Source organism: Kuraishia capsulata, genomic scaffold, assembly GCF_000576695.1.
Source record: "Kuraishia capsulata CBS 1993 genomic scaffold, Kuraishia_capsulata_scaffold_1, whole genome shotgun sequence".
NCBI lineage: Eukaryota > Fungi > Ascomycota > Pichiomycetes > Pichiales > Pichiaceae > Kuraishia > Kuraishia capsulata.
The window spans coordinates 248,816-268,466 of record NW_019172950.1 but is presented as its reverse complement, the minus strand read 5'-3'; the positions used below and the strand labels follow the sequence as shown (position 1 = coordinate 268,466).

At 45.5% G+C, this 19,651-nt stretch overlaps 9 protein-coding genes across 9 annotated transcripts; 3 read left to right on the top strand and 6 right to left on the bottom strand.

The window, feature by feature from the left end:
- Positions 1–231: 231 nt before the first annotated feature.
- KUCA_T00000149001 (uncharacterized protein) lies at positions 232–1,356 on the top strand (the record flags this gene model as incomplete). Its single annotated transcript, XM_022604659.1, has 1 exon — positions 232–1,356. One exon carries the CDS (start codon positions 232–234, stop codon positions 1,354–1,356), a length of 1,125 nt encoding a protein of 374 aa, XP_022456206.1.
- A 283-nt stretch (positions 1,357–1,639) lies between these two features.
- KUCA_T00000148001 (uncharacterized protein) lies at positions 1,640–3,203 on the top strand (the record flags this gene model as incomplete). The annotated part of the gene is made up of 2 exons (XM_022604658.1): positions 1,640–1,700; positions 1,813–3,203. The coding sequence occupies 2 exons, from the start codon at positions 1,640–1,642 to the stop codon at positions 3,201–3,203; spliced, it is 1,452 nt and encodes a 483-aa protein (XP_022456205.1).
- A 184-nt stretch (positions 3,204–3,387) lies between these two features.
- On the bottom strand, positions 3,388–4,500 carry KUCA_T00000147001 (uncharacterized protein; the record flags this gene model as incomplete). Its single annotated transcript, XM_022604657.1, has 1 exon — positions 3,388–4,500. The coding sequence occupies one exon, from the start codon at positions 4,498–4,500 to the stop codon at positions 3,388–3,390; it is 1,113 nt and encodes a 370-aa protein (XP_022456204.1).
- A 302-nt stretch (positions 4,501–4,802) lies between these two features.
- KUCA_T00000146001 (uncharacterized protein) lies at positions 4,803–6,074 on the bottom strand (the record flags this gene model as incomplete). Its single annotated transcript, XM_022604656.1, has 1 exon — positions 4,803–6,074. One exon carries the CDS (start codon positions 6,072–6,074, stop codon positions 4,803–4,805), a length of 1,272 nt encoding a protein of 423 aa, XP_022456203.1.
- A 333-nt stretch (positions 6,075–6,407) lies between these two features.
- KUCA_T00000145001 (uncharacterized protein) lies at positions 6,408–9,425 on the bottom strand (the record flags this gene model as incomplete). Its single annotated transcript, XM_022604655.1, has 1 exon — positions 6,408–9,425. One exon carries the CDS (start codon positions 9,423–9,425, stop codon positions 6,408–6,410), a length of 3,018 nt encoding a protein of 1,005 aa, XP_022456202.1.
- Positions 9,426–10,011: 586 nt separating this feature from the next.
- On the bottom strand, positions 10,012–12,471 carry KUCA_T00000144001 (uncharacterized protein; the record flags this gene model as incomplete). Its single annotated transcript, XM_022604654.1, has 1 exon — positions 10,012–12,471. One exon carries the CDS (start codon positions 12,469–12,471, stop codon positions 10,012–10,014), a length of 2,460 nt encoding a protein of 819 aa, XP_022456201.1.
- Positions 12,472–12,764: 293 nt separating this feature from the next.
- Positions 12,765–13,667, top strand: KUCA_T00000143001 (uncharacterized protein; the record flags this gene model as incomplete). Its single annotated transcript, XM_022604653.1, has 3 exons — positions 12,765–12,782; positions 12,883–12,984; positions 13,035–13,667. The coding sequence occupies 3 exons, from the start codon at positions 12,765–12,767 to the stop codon at positions 13,665–13,667; spliced, it is 753 nt and encodes a 250-aa protein (XP_022456200.1).
- A 121-nt stretch (positions 13,668–13,788) lies between these two features.
- On the bottom strand, positions 13,789–15,708 carry KUCA_T00000142001 (uncharacterized protein; the record flags this gene model as incomplete). Its single annotated transcript, XM_022604652.1, has 1 exon — positions 13,789–15,708. The coding sequence occupies one exon, from the start codon at positions 15,706–15,708 to the stop codon at positions 13,789–13,791; it is 1,920 nt and encodes a 639-aa protein (XP_022456199.1).
- A 445-nt stretch (positions 15,709–16,153) lies between these two features.
- KUCA_T00000141001 (uncharacterized protein) lies at positions 16,154–18,142 on the bottom strand (the record flags this gene model as incomplete). The annotated part of the gene is made up of 1 exon (XM_022604650.1): positions 16,154–18,142. The coding sequence occupies one exon, from the start codon at positions 18,140–18,142 to the stop codon at positions 16,154–16,156; it is 1,989 nt and encodes a 662-aa protein (XP_022456198.1).
- Positions 18,143–19,651: the final 1,509 nt, after the last annotated feature.

Here is a 19,651-nt window from a genome sequence, read left to right as displayed (position 1 = left end):
TTTTTAGTTATTATACCATGCTTTATCACTAGTCTTTTTGCAGGAAATTGACCGATGGTAGTTCTAGCAGAACGGTTTGAGTCCCAAAATTGAAGTGCGGCGCATAATCTGTTTGAACACTACTTTGGGGCAATGCTATTCCGGGCTGGCCAGCTGTGTCAGAATTCCACAACACGTATTCATGTCAGCACTCGCGTTGTGCTTCGGGAAATAAATCATATTTGTGCCACTATGGGGTACGAAAGACAGTTAACAGACTGCTCGTCTTGGACTCAGGCATTTGGCAGGCTGTTGACACCGCCTGCCTCGGTGAATGCCTGCTGTTGTATGCTTGCCTCTACGTTTCCCAAGTTTCTCTGTACATTTTTGCTGTCGTGGTCATATTTCGTGATAGTGTTGAAAATTGGACTCAAGTCATCCGATTTCTGGGATGGTTTTGTCACGATAGCTATTTCGACGGGATTGGTGTCGTTGGCTTTAATTTCATATTTCCTGGTGGTCATGGGACCAGGATCGCCTCTCGACTTCCCAGAACTGCTTATAGATCCAAGTTTGGACAGGGACCAGGTAACACCACCCGAAATTGTTGTATCTAGAAGTTTGACAATGAAATACAATGGTTCCATGAGACATTGTCAGAAGTGCAAATGCTGGAAACCAGATAGAAGCCACCATTGTTCTTCGTGTGGGAAATGTGTTTTGAGAATGGACCACCATTGTCCTTGGTTTGCCATTTGTATTGGATTCAGAAATCACAAGTTCTTCATTCAATTCCTGATATACTCCTGGTTGTTTGCCAGTTATGGCACCCTCGTATCCGGCCTTCAACTCTACAGCTTCCTGAACGATGAGGACATCCCCGCCGCAGATTTCTCCCTCAACGTGATGTTCTTGTTTATCTTGGCAGTCACAATGTCAATTGCATTGTTTTTCTTCGGTGCCTACTCCATATACGAGGTCTTGAGGAACATGACCACCATTGAAACATATGAATCGACCAGGTACAGATCAAATATGAGACGCAATACCTCAGAAAACACATACAAGTATGCCGACATTCCTAACTCGGCTTCTATAGGTAACATTTTTGATCTTGGACTTAGGCGAAACTGGCAATCGGTTATGGGAACGACGTGGAAGGAATGGCTACTTCCAGTCCCTGCCAGATCGCTCTATTTTGCGGACGGACTGACCTTCGAGGTCAATGAAGAAATTTTTGCTAGGCTCTTGGAAAGCTCGGCTTTACAGGATAGGTTATCTTCGGAATTGGCTACCTACAGAGATAGGCAGAAAGCTGTGAGGCAGCAGGCTTTGGACGAGGAGTTTAGGCAAACTGGGACGCAGTATGGACTGTAGGTTGATTTATGTCTAGGTTGTATGAATATCAATTATAACTTTCAGTAATCTGAGAAAATTAACCCCTTTTTTTACTAGTCTCAATATCATTTTTCAGGAAACTCCTGTACTCGCCTAATCTTGCCATGTGCCGACCCGAAGTGTGTGTGTGTGTGTGGATTACCAGTGCTTCATAACCACGATTGTACCGTCCTGGGAGTTGAGTTTTACTGAAAGAAGGCCACAGATTACCCCCGTCTTTTCTACCAATCAGGTTTAATTCCCGTGGATTCAAGAAGAAAACATGGGGACATTCCAACTGATGCCATTCGACCCTTTGTCGGTCGATCCATCTGAAAAAAAACGTGAGTGTGATAATCAGGCTCGAGACGTTGATTTCGAGGAAGCTTAAGGTTCCATCAAGGCAATGCCGGTCTCCAGAATCAAACGTACTAACTTTTTCTTTGCTATTTCCAGGTGTTGCGTATTTCTATGATTCCGATGTGGGCAATTACGCCTACGGCGCGGGTCACCCAATGAAACCTCACCGTATAAGAATGGCCCACTCTCTTATCATGAACTACGGCCTTTACAAGAAGATGGAGATCTACCGGGCAAAGCCCGCCACCAAGCAGGAGATGTGTCAATTCCATACTGACGAATACATCGACTTCCTGGCTCGTGTCACCCCGGACAACCTTGACATGTTCTCGAAGGAGCAAATCAAGTTCAACGTTGGTGATGACTGTCCTGTTTTCGATGGGTTGTTCGAGTATGCTGCCATCTCCGGCGGTGGATCCATGGAGGGTGCGGCTAGACTTAATAGAGGAAAGTGCGATATTGCCATCAACTATGCTGGTGGATTGCATCACGCAAAGAAATCGGAGGCTTCTGGCTTCTGCTACCTGAACGATATCGTCCTGGGTATCATTGAGTTGTTGAGGTACCATCCCAGAGTCCTTTATATCGATATCGATGTCCACCACGGTGACGGTGTTGAGGAGGCTTTCTACACAACTGATCGAGTTATGACGTGTTCTTTCCACAAGTACGGAGAGTTTTTCCCCGGTACTGGTGAATTGCGCGACATTGGTGTTGGCAAGGGTAAGCATCATGCGGTCAACGTTCCGCTTAGAGACGGTATAGATGATGCTACGTACAAGTCTATTTTTGAGCCTGTCATCAAGAGAATCATGGATTGGTACCAGCCTTCTGCGGTTGTTCTACAGTGCGGTGGTGACTCTCTCAGTGGTGACAGACTGGGTTGTTTCAACCTGTCGATAAAAGGCCATGCCAACTGTGTGAACTACGTCAAGTCCTTCAACATTCCGATGATGGTTCTGGGAGGTGGTGGATACACTATGAGAAACGTTTCCAGAACATGGACCTACGAAACGGGTCTTCTGAACAACACTCTGTTGGATCCTGAATTGCCATACAACGACTACTACGAATACTATGGTCCCGACTACCAGCTGGACGTAAGACCTTCGAACATGCACAATGCCAACTCTCCTGAGTATCTCTCCAAGATTTTGTCTCAGATATTCAGCAACCTGGAAAATACGAGGCACACACCTTCTGTTCAGATGAACGACGTGCCTCATGACCTGGAGGATTTCGGAGACGAAGAGGAGGACACGGCAGATGCTATGGACACCAAGGGAGGTTCCCAGTTTGCTCGTGATAACATCATCGTTCCAGACAACGAGTTCTACGATGGTGATGACAAGCAGAAGTCCAAAGATATTAGCGACCACAAAGACGGTGAGACCCATCCTAGACCCACCATGTCGATCATCCCACCGGACTACTACGAAAAGGCAGCAGCGGACATGGTCAAGGAATTGGAGAATGAAGAGAGTTGATAATTGCAGAAGGCTATTTTTGCTTGTCAATGAACCCTTTCTGTATGCTAGAGACAAGATCACCTTCATTTCTCAGACGATAGCTCACAGAAGTCTTTAACTTAGCTGTTTTCAAAATTTTGTTTTATCTGATCTTGATTTTTTCTAAATCTGTACAACTAATGGAATACATTAACTCCAGGAATCACTTATTCGTACCCTTGAACCCGGAGTTGAACCCAAGCAACTCGTTGATGCCCGATGTCCAATCGTGATCGGACTTCACCACACACCATATGCCTGTATCTTTATCTGGGGAAGCTGTCTCTGTATTCACGTAGATCTCATCGCCCGGGTTCAAATAATCCTGAGGGACGCCGTCGACCGTCAGTTTGGCATTGGAGGTTCTCGACTGTTCCTTGCCGATTACCTTCACTTTGATCTTGGAGGTGGCTGGGAGAACCAACGGCCTGAAAGACAAAGATCTTGGACAGATGGGGGTCATTAGAATGCATGGCACTGCTGGGTTCACAATGGCCCCTCCAGCAGATAGTGAGTACGCAGTGGACCCTGTGGGTGTGGCTAGGATGATCCCATCAGCAGTTGTCCGGGTGAAAAGTTGATCGTCAATGCAAATCTCCAACGTGGTGAGTGTAGGCATCGATCCTCTGTGTAACACTATATCGTTCATGGCGTGGATCTTTATCCGGGAGTCGTTTATGTCCCCGTCCAACGCCTTGGTGTTGTTCTTCTTGGTAAAATGGCACTCCAGTCTAGATCTGTGTAACAGTTTTGCCTGCGATTGGTACACCTCCTCAAAAGCATTCTCAAAACTCTGAAAGTTGAAAGGTAACAAAAATCCCAGAGTCCCCAGTGAAAACGACAGAACTGGTGGAACCACTGTATTTGAAAAAGTCGACACACCTCTCAAAATAGTCCCATCTCCCCCGAGAGAAACCAAAAGATCCGTCTTCTGGACAATTTCGCTGTTTTTTCCAGAATATATAACGCACGGTTGCTTACTTTCCTTTGTCTCTTCTGCTATCTCATCAGCCACATCTGGAGAAACTATGATGTTGCAGTTCGGATGTCTCTGGTGAATAAATGTGATGAACTTCATCATTGCGTCTCTGACATCAGGAACCCAAGGCTTCTTGACCACGTATATATTCTGAAGTGGCTTATCCGATGGCCAGTGCAAGTTGTGCAAGTTGCTGTATGGCAACTGATTGTAAGATGGTATGACTCTATCCTTGAGGGTGGTGACCGAACGGATATCCACCAGCTTGTTCATGAGTAGCCGCGGACTGACTCTCATTGCGTTGGGTGTATGAAGGTCGATGAAGTGGCTTGAATAAATTAAAGAAAAAACAAAAGAGATACGGCCAAGTTATGTCTTTAATCTTTTGCGCAGAAAGAGATCGAAATATGGCGTTATCTTTTCCGTACACCGTTTGGGGTCATGAGCCGCTTTGCTCACGTGACTCACGTTTTTCAAGCTGATACTAATTACCACTAAGTGATCATCTGTTTCTGCTATAACAATTACAATTAGGTTCGGTTCTCGAATTAAGTTTCATTCATATCCGTCGTTATATGGTACAATGCCCTGGGGGTGGGCTAGATTCGGAGGAACGAAAACTCGCTGCTAAGGCCCACCAGCTCTCTCACCTCTTGCGAGAGAGAAGCGTACCTCTTGTTTGCCTCGAGGATTCGCAGAGTTTTCATGATTTCTTCATAAGGGTAATCCTTTGCATTTGTGCCGAGGAGTTTTTGGATTGAAAAGATTTGCCATATATCTTCGTGCAATTCTGGAGTGATGGGCCTGCCTTGGGCCTTCAGTCTGGAAAAAGCGATCTTTTGAGCCAGGGTCTTGTCAAAAATGCTCGAGACTATTTTCTGGCTTTCTATGTGGTGATGTTTGACAAGGCTCCAGAAATCTGGAGGCTCCGGAAACTGGTCCACCAATGCGTCGGCAAGGGTTCTATGGAGAGACTCTGGGAGCTCATTGGTATTCAGTACCTTCATTGTCTCCAATAACCCCAGACTCGCCAAATGTTGCGATTCGCTCTGGATGATTTTTATGCAGTCATTTGTGTCTATTTTTTTCCAGCTTGGGCAAAAAGGTATCACTGTGGCGTATCGCAGTAGTTTTGCGGGGTCCAAATTGAAAGTGGTCTGCCTTATCTGTTGAAGACTTTTGGAAAGGCTGAATCTGTCATAAAAATAAATGGTATCCATGAGGCGTCTAAGATCATCAGTGATGTCCAAAGTATCAATAATTCTCCCAATTTCTGACCCGTAGTCTTTTAAAATGTAATATAGCACGGCACCCACCTTTAAGCAGTCGTTGTCCGTATACTGCATTAGCAGAGCAAACATCTCATCCAGATCACCAGGTTGTTTGGGCGGATAATAGCAATTGAAGTTCACGAACTTGCCGTTGGTTATCTCCAAAATGTGGCAGTCAATGAACAAATCGTGTTGGAGTTTGGAGTTCATCTGGAGTCTGGCCCAGTTGATCTTGGAGTACAGTGTCTCTTGGAACTGTGACTCCTGTGTAACCTGGGGAGTCTCTGGAATTTGCGGGCTTGTTTTGGTATATTTCAGAGGTGGCGACTTGTTCATCGATTCCAGCCAAACTTTTATGTTTTCCACGTGCGAGGTGCGAGGAGGGGATTGGGTCAATGTGGTATCCAATGATGAATCACTTATGGAACCTCCATCATCCTCTTCCAAAGCAGGCACCTGGTGATCTCTTCCGTTTGTCCTTATCTCGTACAAATCCCACGATATCGGTATTGCTTCTTTGTTTTGGATCTTTCGTAGACCCTTGTCGTAGGGGAAATCCAGTTTCGACAGCCTGTGTCGTATCGTTTCCAGAGATGACATGTTTGCGGTCGTCAAGAAGTTGATGTTGAGTGAGTTGCCGGCTAGTCTGTCTTCCTAAGCATATCTTGTCTGTCCATTCGATATTAATTTAAGTCTTTGAAATATTCCAGTAATCAACCCCTTTTTTGACAGCAAAGAAAAAGCATATTTCCACACCTCACTTCTGTGATTTCATTCACGTCTGACGGGTATTTACATTTGGCCGAATCCGGTAATCGATGAGACGAGGCTGCATAAGCTAATTAAGACAGATCCGGTCGTCTACTAATCAGTTTATTTGATTTCAATTGAAACTCCTATCCCTTTATTTACATGGAAAAATGTATATATTCGTCATAGGCGGTATGTCCTCTGATCAAGCGGAGTCACCTGACCGGATTCAAAGAGGTAGTCGTAATCGATAAGCAGCTCCATGACTGCGTCCTGGTCACACCCAATGTTAGGCGACATCATGATAGAGAGGTTCTTGGCTCCCATCCGGTTCAAATCGCTATTGTCCATCACTAACTTCAAAAACTTGAGGAACACGCGAAGAACATCGCGGACTTCGCGTGAGAGGCTTCCCAGTAGCAGCTGGAACCCATGAGCCGTCTTTTGGATGTCTGTTTCCTGTAGCTTCAAGAGATTGTTGAAACCTTCGCTCATCTCCATTGGAATAAGAGGTTGTGAAAGCGTACGCAAATACCTCTTCAACAAGGTCGAAATGGAATGAACGTCTGGCTTCTCTGCAAGCGAGTAGAAATCGCAGTCGTAGTTCTCGTCGAATCTCTTCTGTAAGCTCTTGATCTCCAATGATAGACCAGTCAGGCGAAAGATGCCTTCTTGTCTAACAGCATTTTCCCTGATAAGGAAGTCGAGACATCTGTACACAATCGAAGGAATCACACAGCCTTGGTATTCCGCAGACGAAAGCGCTATCGCCTCGTCTATTGTCGTTCCGAATATCGTCTTTTCAGATACCGGGGTAAATTGTCCAATCGTCTCAGGTGTCTGTTGCATCATGGAAGGAGTCTTGATCGGATTCTGAATTATGGTTGTCACGCTTTGATAAGGTGAAAATGCTTTAAATTCAGGCTGGTCCATTTCTTGAAGTGCATCCTCCCTGGTTATGGAAGAGGAGCTATTTCCAAGCTGCTGAGGTTGACCCTTGGTTGCCTTCTTGAACAGATTTCCCATTTTTCTCTGTTTAGGTGTAGGAGGTTGCTCGTTCGAGATCACTGTCTCGGACCCAAAGTCCGAGCTTGACGACCCGGGGATCACCCCACTGCGAATGGAAACGTTGTCTTTGAAACTTGGTGGTTTCCTGATCGTGTGACCACGTAGTTGGTTCAAAGCATTGACCCAGTCCCTTGAGTCGTCAAATGTCTCTGCAAACAGAATCGTCTTCTTCTTCTTACCATCGGTGATGGTAAACACCTGAGGCATTTCATCCTCCATTTCGATGGAACACTCACCAATAGGAATGCGCTTCTGAGTGACATTTGGCAAAATACCTTCGGTTATAGTGAGTGTTGCATCCCTAAGAGAACAATGAACTACTTTCCATTGCGACGTGAACCTGACGTTTATCTTTTTCATCAATAATCCTTCCTTTGCCTCTGGGTCAACCATCATATTGCTGTCTGCCGAGAAGAATTCCGCAAACATCAGGCTGAACTGTTCGGGATATGCCTGTCTGGAGCAGACTTCCATAAAGTAGGCTGTAAGCTGTCGCCTTCTCTCTTCAACCGACTGTAGAGTGTTCTTGTAGAATAGAGATCTGTCGGGAAGAGGGGGTTGTAAGGCAAAAAATGACCTGACTAGCTGGTCCAAAGACACCAATTGAGAGTATGTCTTTTTCACATCGTAAAGCAGTTTGGTTCTTCCATCAGCTGCGAAATTCACGCCCAATGTTATCAATGGTTCTTCAGTCTTCTTGGTTGGATTGGTAGGGTCTAGAACACTCACTACCGTTATCATGGTTTCGGGTAAAGACGCAGGATCCAGCAGCGGTCTGACTGGCGAAGGCCTCTCCTTAGGCATAGAAGGAGTCACGGGGACGAGAGGAGTTATGGGTGTAGTCGGATATGAGCTGTTGCTCGCCTGGCTCTGGTATTGCTGTTCACGCACCGGCACAGTTTGGCGTGAAATGTTCCTTTCACGAGACTCAAAAGCACTAGGATATCCACTCGAGATGGAGGACTGCGCGTTCGAGTTCGAGGTGGGAGCTCTCATCAGGTTTGGCGAGTTAGGCTCATTGGAGTGTAAAGAGTCATTATCAGCCAATACCGGGCGATGGACATAAAACTCGTCGTTTTTCAATGGCCGTGTGGGCGATTGGAATGAATCAACTGCAGGCGACGAAATACTTGGAGCTGCACGGATCTTGCTAGGGGAGTAGTCATTCAACGAGAGCTTCTTATCCATGTAATCAACGAAACTGCTCACATCACTTGGAACTATAGGACTCGACAGGTTCGACTGAGAATGTAATCCCTTGGGCAGACTGCCTAAACCAAGACCCTGTTTGTCGACACTATTTGTGAAGACGAACTCATCATCGTCATCGTCAGCATTTTCCTTCTCAGTGCTTGCAATTACCGGACTGCCATAAGTGTATGATTGCTTCAATGGTGAGGCTGGAGCCCTTAGATTAGGAATCTCCGATCTGTGTGTCGCCTGGTTCTGGGCTCTTCTTGGTGATTGTAGTCTTCTAGGGCTGGATCCCATCACAATATCTTCAGGAACAATCACTTCCTGGGCTTCCGGAACACTGAGAACATTCGACTTCAACTGGCCTACCGGCGATGCTCCTCTCACTGGACTCTTCAGAGAAGGCTCAGATTCGTATACAGAAGACACGTTTGAGTACTGACTCATCCTAGCACCTCTCATTGCACTTCTGGGTGGAATGTCTGGTTCCGGACTTTTGGATTCCGGGGTTCCGCTTGTGCCACGCTCTGTGCTCTTACTTGCTAAAGCAGATGGAACAGGAGAAGTTTCTGCAAGTAACTGGGACTGTTGTTCGTTCGGAGTCTGCAATGGGTCTATCAGCTTGGCCACAGGAGTGTGAATGACCGTTTCATCGTTTTCTGCAACAACATTTGTTGGGGTTGATTGAGGTCCTTCGCTTTTTCGTTTATCGTATTCGAAATCATCCACTCTTTTCTGCAAACTGAGTATGGTTTCATCCTTGCCCTTCACCTCCTCCTTGACCGAAATGAGCTCGGCCTTCAGCTGGAGATTGGACTGTCTAAGTAACTCCACCTGCTTCATCAGCGCAGCCAATGCATTATTGCTCAATTGAGGCTCATCATTCTTCACTGTCGAAAAAGGCTCAGTGGAGATGCCTTGATCATAGGCAGAAGACATGGCAAAAACTTCTGAAACTAGACTTTTTCAAGCAAACAGAGATCCAAAGCGAAAACAGCAGCAATAGAGATTTAAACAGGAAAAAGGCAGATATCACACCTCGAACAAAGACCAAGTAAGATACTCGAGAGTTTCAACACTCAAAAACACGTTGCGAATAAAGATTGCGATCTCGTCTCCAGCACAGATGAAACTTTTCCAAACCCTTCTCTAACAGCTGTGACCAACCTGATTACCAATCCAATTGTGTTCACAGAATGGATTTAGAATCAATGAGAGCAATTGCCTCTGGCTCCAGTAAATTGTGATTAGAGAAAGTTCCAAAGACTTGTTCTTGTTGGTCGCCACGAAAAGGTTAGATCCACAAATGGATCAAAACAACGTTAGTGTCGCGTCCGCGTTTCCGCTTTCGGCTATTTTCGCACAGGTACACTATACGTTCCCCGGAATTTTTGGATTACTTCTTTTTGGTTTAGATGAAAAAACTGCTGTAAATAATACTTAGACAAGGTTGAATTGAAATAAAAGTAACGGAACGTGGGTGGACACTGCAAAAAGAGTCGTCGTTGGCGATTCTACCGACGCGTTACGCGTCCTTCTGGTCCATACATTCTTCATACACCTTCATGAGGGTCTCCTTTTCTGCTTTCTCTGTGGCCAGTTGTTTCTTGAGGGACTCAATGGCATTTTGAAGTTTCTCATTCTCCTGCTCCGACTTTTTAAGCTTTCCGGACCATTTCGTCTCGTAGCCTTTTCTGAGAATTTCGACCTTCTTCTCGTGCTTCTCCGAATACTGAACGTAGAGATCTTGTGCCAAAGCCTCGAGACTTGATTCAAGCTCGGTCTCGTGGTCTAAGGCCTGATTCTTTAGGGTGTTGATTTCAACATTCAACGAGGTGATTGATTTAGCTTGCTCACTCACAACGCCCTTGAGGTTCTTGACTTCAAGCGATAAGGATGTCGATGCCTCTTGGTTAGCCTCCTGTTCAGAGAGCAACGCTGAGTACGCCGAGTCAAGGTTGGTCTTTGAAGAGTTAGCTTCTTCGAGCTGGTTTTTCAGTTCCTCCACAGAATTCTGTAATTGGATCTTCTCTTCTTCGACCTCCTCTAATTTCTTGCCAAGGTCCAGGCATGTCTCCTCCAATGAGAAACGCTCAACTTCGTATTTTTCAATCTTGGCGCTCAGCGTTTCGATGATTGAGTTAGATGAAGAATCCTTCTCATTCTGCAACTTCTCCACTGTTTGCTTCAGAGAATCGATTTCCTGCTCCAACGCTGCTTTTGAAGAACTTGAGGCATCAAGAAGAGAAGTTAAACGAGCTGCTTCAGTTTCTTGATATTCAATTGTGGTCAGCTGTTCTCTGTTGACTTCGTAGAGCTTGGCTATTTCAGAGTTGGTTACTTCCAATTGCTCCTCTGTGTGATGCAGTGTTTTTTCGATGAGTGCGTGGTCCTTTTCGACAAGCACTAACTCCTCAACTTTAGCACTCAGCTGTTCCCGTGTTTCTTGCAAACTCTTCTCTGCAAGTTGCTGCTCTGCTTGGGCCTGCAGCTGTTGTGCGTTGCTGATATCGAGATCTGCCCTGAGGGATTGTTCCGCTTTGGACAACTCAGCGTGTTGCTCTTGAAGGGACCTTAGGTTGTCCGAAACCGAGCCAAGAGCTTTTTCGAGGCTAGCAACCTGTTCTAAAAGATCATCTTTTTGTTTGAGAGTTGCGTCCAGCTTATCCACAACACCATTGTGTACATCAGTGGTATCTTTGAAGGCCGCAAAAACTTGCTGATATCTTCTCTTGTAGGTATCAAGTTGTTTCTCGAGCTTTGCATTCGTGTGGCGTTCTGATGTGTAGCTCGTTTCAAGCGCAGAAACCTTTGCCTCAATTACACCGATCTGAATGAGATAGGAAGAGTTTTTCTCGCGAAGCTCTTGCTTCTGTAATTCCAATGCTGCAATGTCGTCGTCCAGACTTTTGATGTGAACTTGGGCTTCCTGTAGTTCGTGGGCATTCTTTCTGGAGGACTCCTCTAGGTTATTGAGTTCTGTCATGAAGTTGGACCTGATCTCCTCGATGAAGCTTTTGGAAACCATGTCCCTTGACAGGTCTGGTAGGGCCTCCAAATTGATCTCTTCAGTCGCATTAATACTTTCCCAAAGCTCATTTGGACTTTCAAAGCGCGTGTATCCGAGAACAGGCTTGATTTCATCAGCTTCATTAACATTGGCATTGTTCTCGTTCATATCTGTCTCCTCGTCATCGCTCTCGGCCATGCGCAGAGCGTCTTCGACAGAGCGGTTGGCAGTAGAATGCAAAACATCACCAAACTCTTCATCTTCTGACTGTTCTTCAGACTCATCACTTGATTGCTCAAATCCCTCGTTCGAACAACGACTGACCTTATCTAGTGGACTCGTCTTGACGTCCTTGACCATCGACTCTTCCTCAAGGATTCTAGTATGCTGGTCACTCGAAGGGCTGACAGCAACTGCCTCTGTCGGTCTCGATGGCGTTTGCAAAAGCTCTATTTCAAGTTTTTCTCTGAACTCAACTGTCACGTCCAGTTTCGAGTCAAACTTGATAGGTGACATGGCAGCTTCGGCCATGAAGTCGTCATCTAGCGTTTCTGGCTCTTCGATGTGCGTTTTCTTTGATTCGCTGGTATCAAAGCCAGCCGAAGAACGCTTCAACTGATTCTGATTAATAAAATCACCCATGTTTTCCCCTGCCACTGTTCTGTCAGGTGAAAGGTTGAGCTTCGTAGCACGCAAGGGAGACATGTTCTGTAAATTAACAATATCAGTTCTGGAACATGTCAGTGGGGCCCTAACAAAGGGCGCAGCATTGGAACGAATAGGAGAATAAGACTTCCTACTGTTGTGTTTCAACGAAATCCCATGTGGTATTTTCTTTAGCTCGCTTCCCATACCGATGTTCTCAGCATCCAGACTGGCGTGGTTGGTTTGTTGTTCTCTGGCTGGCGAAAAGGACTCGGCCTTTTCAATAGGATCAGCTGCTGCAACAAAGCTTCTCTCCCCAGAAAACTCCATTTTGGCTCTTGTTGTACGGAAGGATTGGGTTAAGTTAGAGAAAACAAGACAGTCCTTGTTTTGGTGCGCGGGAAAAACATAAACAAAGCCACGGACGTGCACCAGCAAAAACAATATTTGTTACCCGGCCCATGTGCCAAAGACGATTATTAAGAGCTCTCACTCTTTCTATCCCAAAGTCCTATGCAGTGCAAACTTGCTGGAGTATATATTCTTGTGAATCGTTGATCAATCGTGTCAGGGAAGGTTTTTAGCGAGTGAAAGCTTGGGTTAAATTCAGTTGAATTGCAAAGATGTCTAATGCCGAAGCGGTAAGTTTTAAAGTGGTACAGCATGATGAACCGATTGTTGTTTGTGCAGCCAGACGTCATAGGGATCAGTTTATCTTTGATACTAACATGTTTGGTACAGGCCCGTTTGTACGAGTCCATAATTGAAGATGTCATAGCGGAATCCCGTCAGGACTTTGAAGACAGTGGGATAGACGAAACTACTCTACAGGACCTAAGAAAGGTAAGTTGAACTTGATAAGCTTCAATTGGAAAATACTAACAGACGTTTAGCTGTGGCGAGACCGTTTGAGCCTGACCAAGGTGGCAGTTTTCCCCTGGGATCCTGCCCCGGATTCTGTTCCAGAACTTGATTCCATATCCGCAAACCAGATCGCGGCCCCGCAACAGATACACTCGCAGCAATTGCTGGTTCCCCAGTCTGATATTTCATTGCCGATGCCCAAAACCGAAGACCAACAACACATTATGCTTCCAGGTGGTGGAATCGTGAACCAGGCTGATGGTGGAGCAGATATCACATTTGAGCTTGATGAGCAGGATGCCATGAAGTTGCGCAAGTATGAGAAGAAAATACAACGAAAGAGACTTTTGAAGCAACGGCAGGAGGCCCGTGCTTTGCAGGGAGGTTTGGTGACTCAAGCAGATGGTGGAGATGATTCTGATGACTCCGTGTTTGGAGGTGGAGACTCAGACGATATAAACTCAGACTTGGATGACCCGGACGATGACGAGCTGAACTCAGACGACGACAATGAGGACCAAGAAGGGAACATCATGTTGTGTCTGTATGACCGTGTTCAGCGTGTGAAAAACAAGTGGAAGTGCACTTTGAAGGATGGGGTCACCAATATTGACGGAAAGGACTATGCCTTCCAGAAGGCGACTGGTGACTCGGAATGGTAAGAGGCTAAGACTATATAATGAAAACAGAAAAAACGAGATGGAGAATACATCAGCAAGTAAATTAACAACGAACGCCTATAAAACAAATTGACTGAACTAATCTCGACCGAATTCAATGACCTCAGTCAAAATCAAGAAATCGTGCAGATTCCAACGGGCTCATAGTACTTGCAACACTATTGTTCTTGATCGGAGTGTCTATCTTCATCGGACTCGAGGGATAATCTTCGGAGGAAGCTGCTGGAGTGCTGTTCTCCTTCTCAGATTCATTGTGCTGAGCATGAGACCGCGTCGTCATCCTAGTTGCTCTCGTAGCATACACGTTGGAGCCACTGAGAGATGACAACCCACTGACAGGCTTAGAAGCGGTTGGGAGTATCACAGCATCTGGAACCATGTCTCTGCCCATCCTGCAAACCCAATTCGCCCATTTGGAGACGTCTGATCTCGGAGCCTTCACGGGTGTCCACTTGGGTCTACACCCTTTAACCAGCTCTTTCACAAGGCTGTCTTTTCCCCAGCTTTCGTCCCACTTCTGCTGTTGTAATCCCACCATATGCGCAAATACACCAGAAGAAAGAGCCGCATCGGAGTAGCCTCCCTCCAAAAAGGATATTAGGCGGCCCTCTGAGTAAGAGTTGGCCAGATTGACAGTATCGGAGGTAAATCTGGCATAGAAAGAGGTGGGGACATTTACTTTGTGCCTTTGCATCGTCTGGGTTTCAAATTCGGAACCGTCAAACCCGGATGACATCACTACCAGCGCCTTGAAAGGAGCGGGTATTGGCTGTTTTCTTTTCCTAGCTTCTAGGATTTTCTCATCGTGTTCGAGTTTGCTTTTCTTCAAAAACATCTCAGCGCGTTTGAACAATTCACAGTATTGGTTGTAGTAGAGATCATCGAATTCTGCCTGAGTCTTATACGGCTGTAGATGAACATTCCAAATGCACATGTCATGTCCCATGAGACACAGCGAAGCGTTCTTTACATTTTCAGAAGTGGCATAGCCAAGTTCCGTGGGAAAAGAGTTGATGTCATGAAGAGAGAAGTATCCAACTTTGGGACCTGTTGGAGCCCTCTTCTCGTACTCGTCGTATCCCTCTGAGTCCTCGGAATCACCGTAATCAGCTTTGAACCCACCCTGTTCCCAGCAGATATCCTGTGTGCCGTCTCCATGATGTAGGTCTATATCTAGAATAACAGCATGAGTCACATCAAACTTTGCGTGGGCATACAGAATTGCTATCTGAGCATTGTTGATGAGACAAAACCCAGAGGGAGTACATGGATGAGAGTGATGGCCTGGTGGTCTAATGGCCACGAAAGCCCTCTTAGGAGCCTCCCCCGAATTCGCTTTTGAGCTGTGAACCTGGTCAACAGCAGTCTCAACAGCACCCACAACACCTTTGAGGGCCAGCAAAGTATCGGCAGTCAGGTAGATATCACCCGAGTTCCATTCATCTGGAACTTCAATTTCGCCATTCTCTAGCTTGGCAGTGGATTTGGCACACAGTTCAACGATCTGGTCAAGCCACTTCCTTCCGTGAACCTTCAGCACGTGTGGCGAGTCCAAGGCACCCAACGTGGTGGAACTGATGAAAGTGTAATAGGATGGAAACATAGACAAGGCAGCAGATATTCCGATCGAAACGGCCAGAAGTCTCTGTGGCCTCTCAACAATTGAGGAGATATAAGCCTTGCTAACCCAATCTCTGCCAAAACGGTGCTTCACTGATAAAGGCGAGAGAATCACCAACGCCTTATCTTGAATGTTGCACACTTCTTGCTGTTCAACGATCTCTGGGAACTGTTCGATGAACTCGAAAAATGTCTCTCTGAACTTTTGGAGCTCATCAACTCCAACATACTCTTCAGGCTTAGACTCTTCAAATTTGACAACGTTTTCTTTCTTGATCTCTGGCGTCCGTGGTGGAGACGAAGACAATTCGGACTCGTGTTTTGGTGGGGAAGAGGCCAATGCGGGACTCGAGTCTCGGATTTTGAGGTTCTCGAGCTCCCCGGCCAAAATATCGTCTGACATGGCAGGTACACACAGTAAATTGTTCTTATGATTTGAAAAGCAAAAAAAACACTTAAAGCAGAAGAAGAACAAGAGCCAACACGTCGGGTACTTGGGTATTGAAGATTAGCAAACGTAAACAAAGGTTTGGTAGTGTGTTTCCGAATTTGAGTGCGGCTGAAGTTTCAAAATACGATATTCTCCAATTGATAGTTCACCGTCTGCTAGAGGAGAGTGTTAAACTGCACAGACTATCCTACAAGGTGCCCCGTTTGTTCTGCATTTCATCTATTTTTCGGTGGTTACTCACACATCCACTTCTCAGATTCAGAACAATCACCATTGAACGTCTATCATTTATCTAACATTTGTGGGCCAAGTATCATGTTTTTGTAAATCTCGATGTTTCAACTGTATAAAGGTGGTTTAATCTCAGTGCGTAAAAAATCACGCCAACTTCTATCCCTCATGCCTCGTCATTTTCATCATCCGAAGTCCGATTCAAATCAAGAACCTGGTCGCGGTCTGTCAAATCATCTGATTTGTCGTTACCAGTACTCACATAGGTACCATAGTGTTGAAGCCGTTTCGTCCACCAACGCTTGTGGGCGCCATCCGAGAATTCTTCCAGGCGCAGATGTGGCTCAGATTCGTCTGCTACGGCGTCCTCTTGTTTGGTCTCTTCAAACAGTCTTCTTGAGCCTCCTTCCAGCCAAACATCGGACGTTTGCCGGTCATCATTCCTCTTTTTCTCCACCCGGTAGTGGCCTCCCAGCATGAGATCTTTGGCTATGACTTCTCTAGTACGGCCCAAAGACTCTATGTCAGCCACACGCGAGATAGTCTCGTTCAATAAATCGTCAAATCCGGGTTGAGACGCAATTTCATGAAATGCTCTCATCATCGGAACACTATCGGCCCTGACGCGCGAATGAGAGTCGATCGTAAAGATGTTGAGGTTATCGTACGATTGAATATAGTCTGATCTGGTCATGATCTGTCTGGCCCTCCAAAGAGGCACCTCTGGCAAAACATGTTCACCGTGCTCGAGTCCATCATTAGCCTTTTCACTAGCTTTCTGATTGGCCACTCTCTGCCTATCCATCTCTACCAATTCGCGCATCAAAAGCATAGCGCTCGTAGAGAATTTACCACTCTCCATAACATCATCATCCATATCTTCACCAAGAAGGCCACATTGATTCAAAAACCAAGTCTTCTCGCGATCAATAATCTCGTTACATGCCTTTAAAACGTCTTCATGTCCAGCGACATGGGATATGTGCTGAGGTCTTCCACCAATCAGCTTGAACACTTGGGACGCCATCTCCTCCGAAATTGTCTCGTTGAAGAACCTTTGACGGGCGATTTTCAACGCATTGATAGCGTCTTTTCTCTTCAAGTCATTGAAATTGATAACTTCCAGTCGAGTCCCCAGCCTCTTCATCCGTTCGTACAACCAGTAGTCATCAGAATTGAAAATCATAGTAACCAGCCCAGCTCCACTGAGGGACTCAGCTTTCTGCTGAAGCAATTCCACCAATTTCACTCCTTCCTCGTCATCTTTGATCAAATGCGAGTTGTTAATAACCAGAACCAAAGGCCTTCCAGTCTGTTTGACCTTCCTCACTGCGACCTCTTCTAACTTGTGGAAAGCCCTTTCTATATCTAACAACGCAGTTGTGTCTCTTGGTCCCCTGATCGAGAATAGTGACCCAATGTAGTCCTCATGGAATTCAAAGTCGATTGCAGTGCCAATACGGATCCGGAATAATTCTGGGTCCGAAATTGCATCCACAATGGCACAATTCTTACCATTCACCTTTTTTATAGATTCCAGAACTGTCGACGTCTTCCCTGTTCCCTTCTCGCCTACCAGAAGAAAGTAACGACCCACGATTTTACCCTGAACAATATCATCAAATATATCTTGTTGTGGTCTGTAAACCCACTGCTTTTCGTCGTCATCTCTAGCCCTTTTGTGTTTCGTTAACTGAAACGTTCGATCGCCTTCGTCAAATGCAGCTGAGATCTTGTCCAGCACGTTGTACTTGTACAACTTGTGGTACGCAATTCCACCCCCAGCAAGTACTCCTAGAGAACTCAGGGTAATCAGTCCTGTTTCCAGAATTTTCATGAGCACTGACCTCACCCTGCCCCACATCTCTTCACGTTTTTCTCTGCGTCTCTTCTCTTCTTCCTCGAAGGGAGTTTTGTACCTGTTAATGCCGGTGTAGCCCTTTTTCTCATCTTCTTTTCTCTGTCGTGCCTCCTCCTCTTTATTGGCCTTTTCTTTCTCTAGTTTCCGAGTCTTCTCTTTAAGCTCGTCATTGTCGAGGTCTTCAGTAAGGTCGAACGGCAATAGCGGATTGATCCTCGTCACTGAAGACGCATGGAATTGTCTTAGACCAGGTCGTATCTTTAAGTACACACCTTTGTATTTGAAAGCCATCATTTTCCGAAAAAATGCAATTGATCTGAATCTCTTATTCGTCTTCTTCTTCCTCTTCTTTTGTGACATGCAACTTGAACCCTGCATTTGGCCGAATGAGGTTTTGAGTGGGTGTGCGCTACCCATTTCTGGAAAAAAAAGCTTCCCTCCTTAAATCGAAAATTTGTTCAGCCATTTCTTCTCCTCCTTTCTTTTCTCTTTAACGCAAAAACACAGTCCGGGTGCAACGCCAAAGCATTCTTCTGAGGTTGAACCCTTTATTGGCGTTCTTGACCCATGACCATGAGAATATTGTTGTACTTTTAGTTTTTCTGCCTGGACTGGAGAACAAATAGTTGATCTTGGGTGCAGTAAACCATGCTAGGGCCTCTGTGTCCTTCAAGGTGTGGCCTTCGTGTCCCCGTATGGGGTTTAGTGCAATGATCAGCAAAACATTTCGAATTCTGAATGTAGGATTGGGTTGTAGTTGGCCGGAAATGGTACATGGCTTATGACGTAGACCACATCTGCCTGGCCCAGGATGTAGTCTTAGTTTTTATGCGAAAACTATTCACTCAAGTCGTTGCCAGAAGTTATTGAATAAATTTCTGCAATTTTCTTCCAAGAAACCGGTTGTTTTCGAGAAATAATTACTGAATACTCGGGATCCACAAAGTCGAGCATTGCTTGTACTACAATGCTCGGTTTCCAGAAATTTCCACTTTTCAGGTAAAAATTCAAATGTTGGAAAACCCTTTCGCGACTCAATAATCACCCAAGTTCCGATCGAAAGCTATCCAATATAACTCTCTCTCGTGATCTAGTTCAGCATGGAGACATCAAAATATATTGATCACACAGATATGCCAAGAAGTATACACCCGTCGGATTTTGTGGGTGAGAATGGGGTTTCGTGAAGACGTTAGATCTCAAAACTGGGAAGCTAGGCCAATCGGGAATTGCAACTAGAGATTTCATACATGCTCCTACTTTTGTTGACCTGGAGACATTCCGCACAGGCGGCATGCTTCCGGGTTGAATTTCAGCCGCATTCAACTTTTAGAAAAGCTTTGTCGTACTCGGGACTTTGGTACAGAGGTACTCCATGTGTATTCTCCTATGATTCAAGTTCTAGATTTAAACATGGCCACCCCAGTCTCGACAGACAAAAACAGTTCTCCTTTCAAGTTGGACTATTTCCACATCGTGTATAGTCCACTCCAACAAAGCGACAAAGACTCGGGTAAAAGTGAAGGCTGGTATTTGAGATTAATTATGCAAGATTAACAACTCCATCATATTCTCACCTTGGAGAGTCAACCCAGAACTCCTGTCGCTATTGATTTTGATAGTATAGTCAACTATGTTGACCTGTCGGACCCCTATATCTTGACGACAAACGTCAACTTTACTCGATATTACGATGACCAAAAGACCATTATTCGTTGTTCAATCAGATAAAATGCCTTGTTCCGCAGCAAAAGTGACCGGACTTCAAATAGAACCACTGTGCGGTACTTGGATCGGAAAACT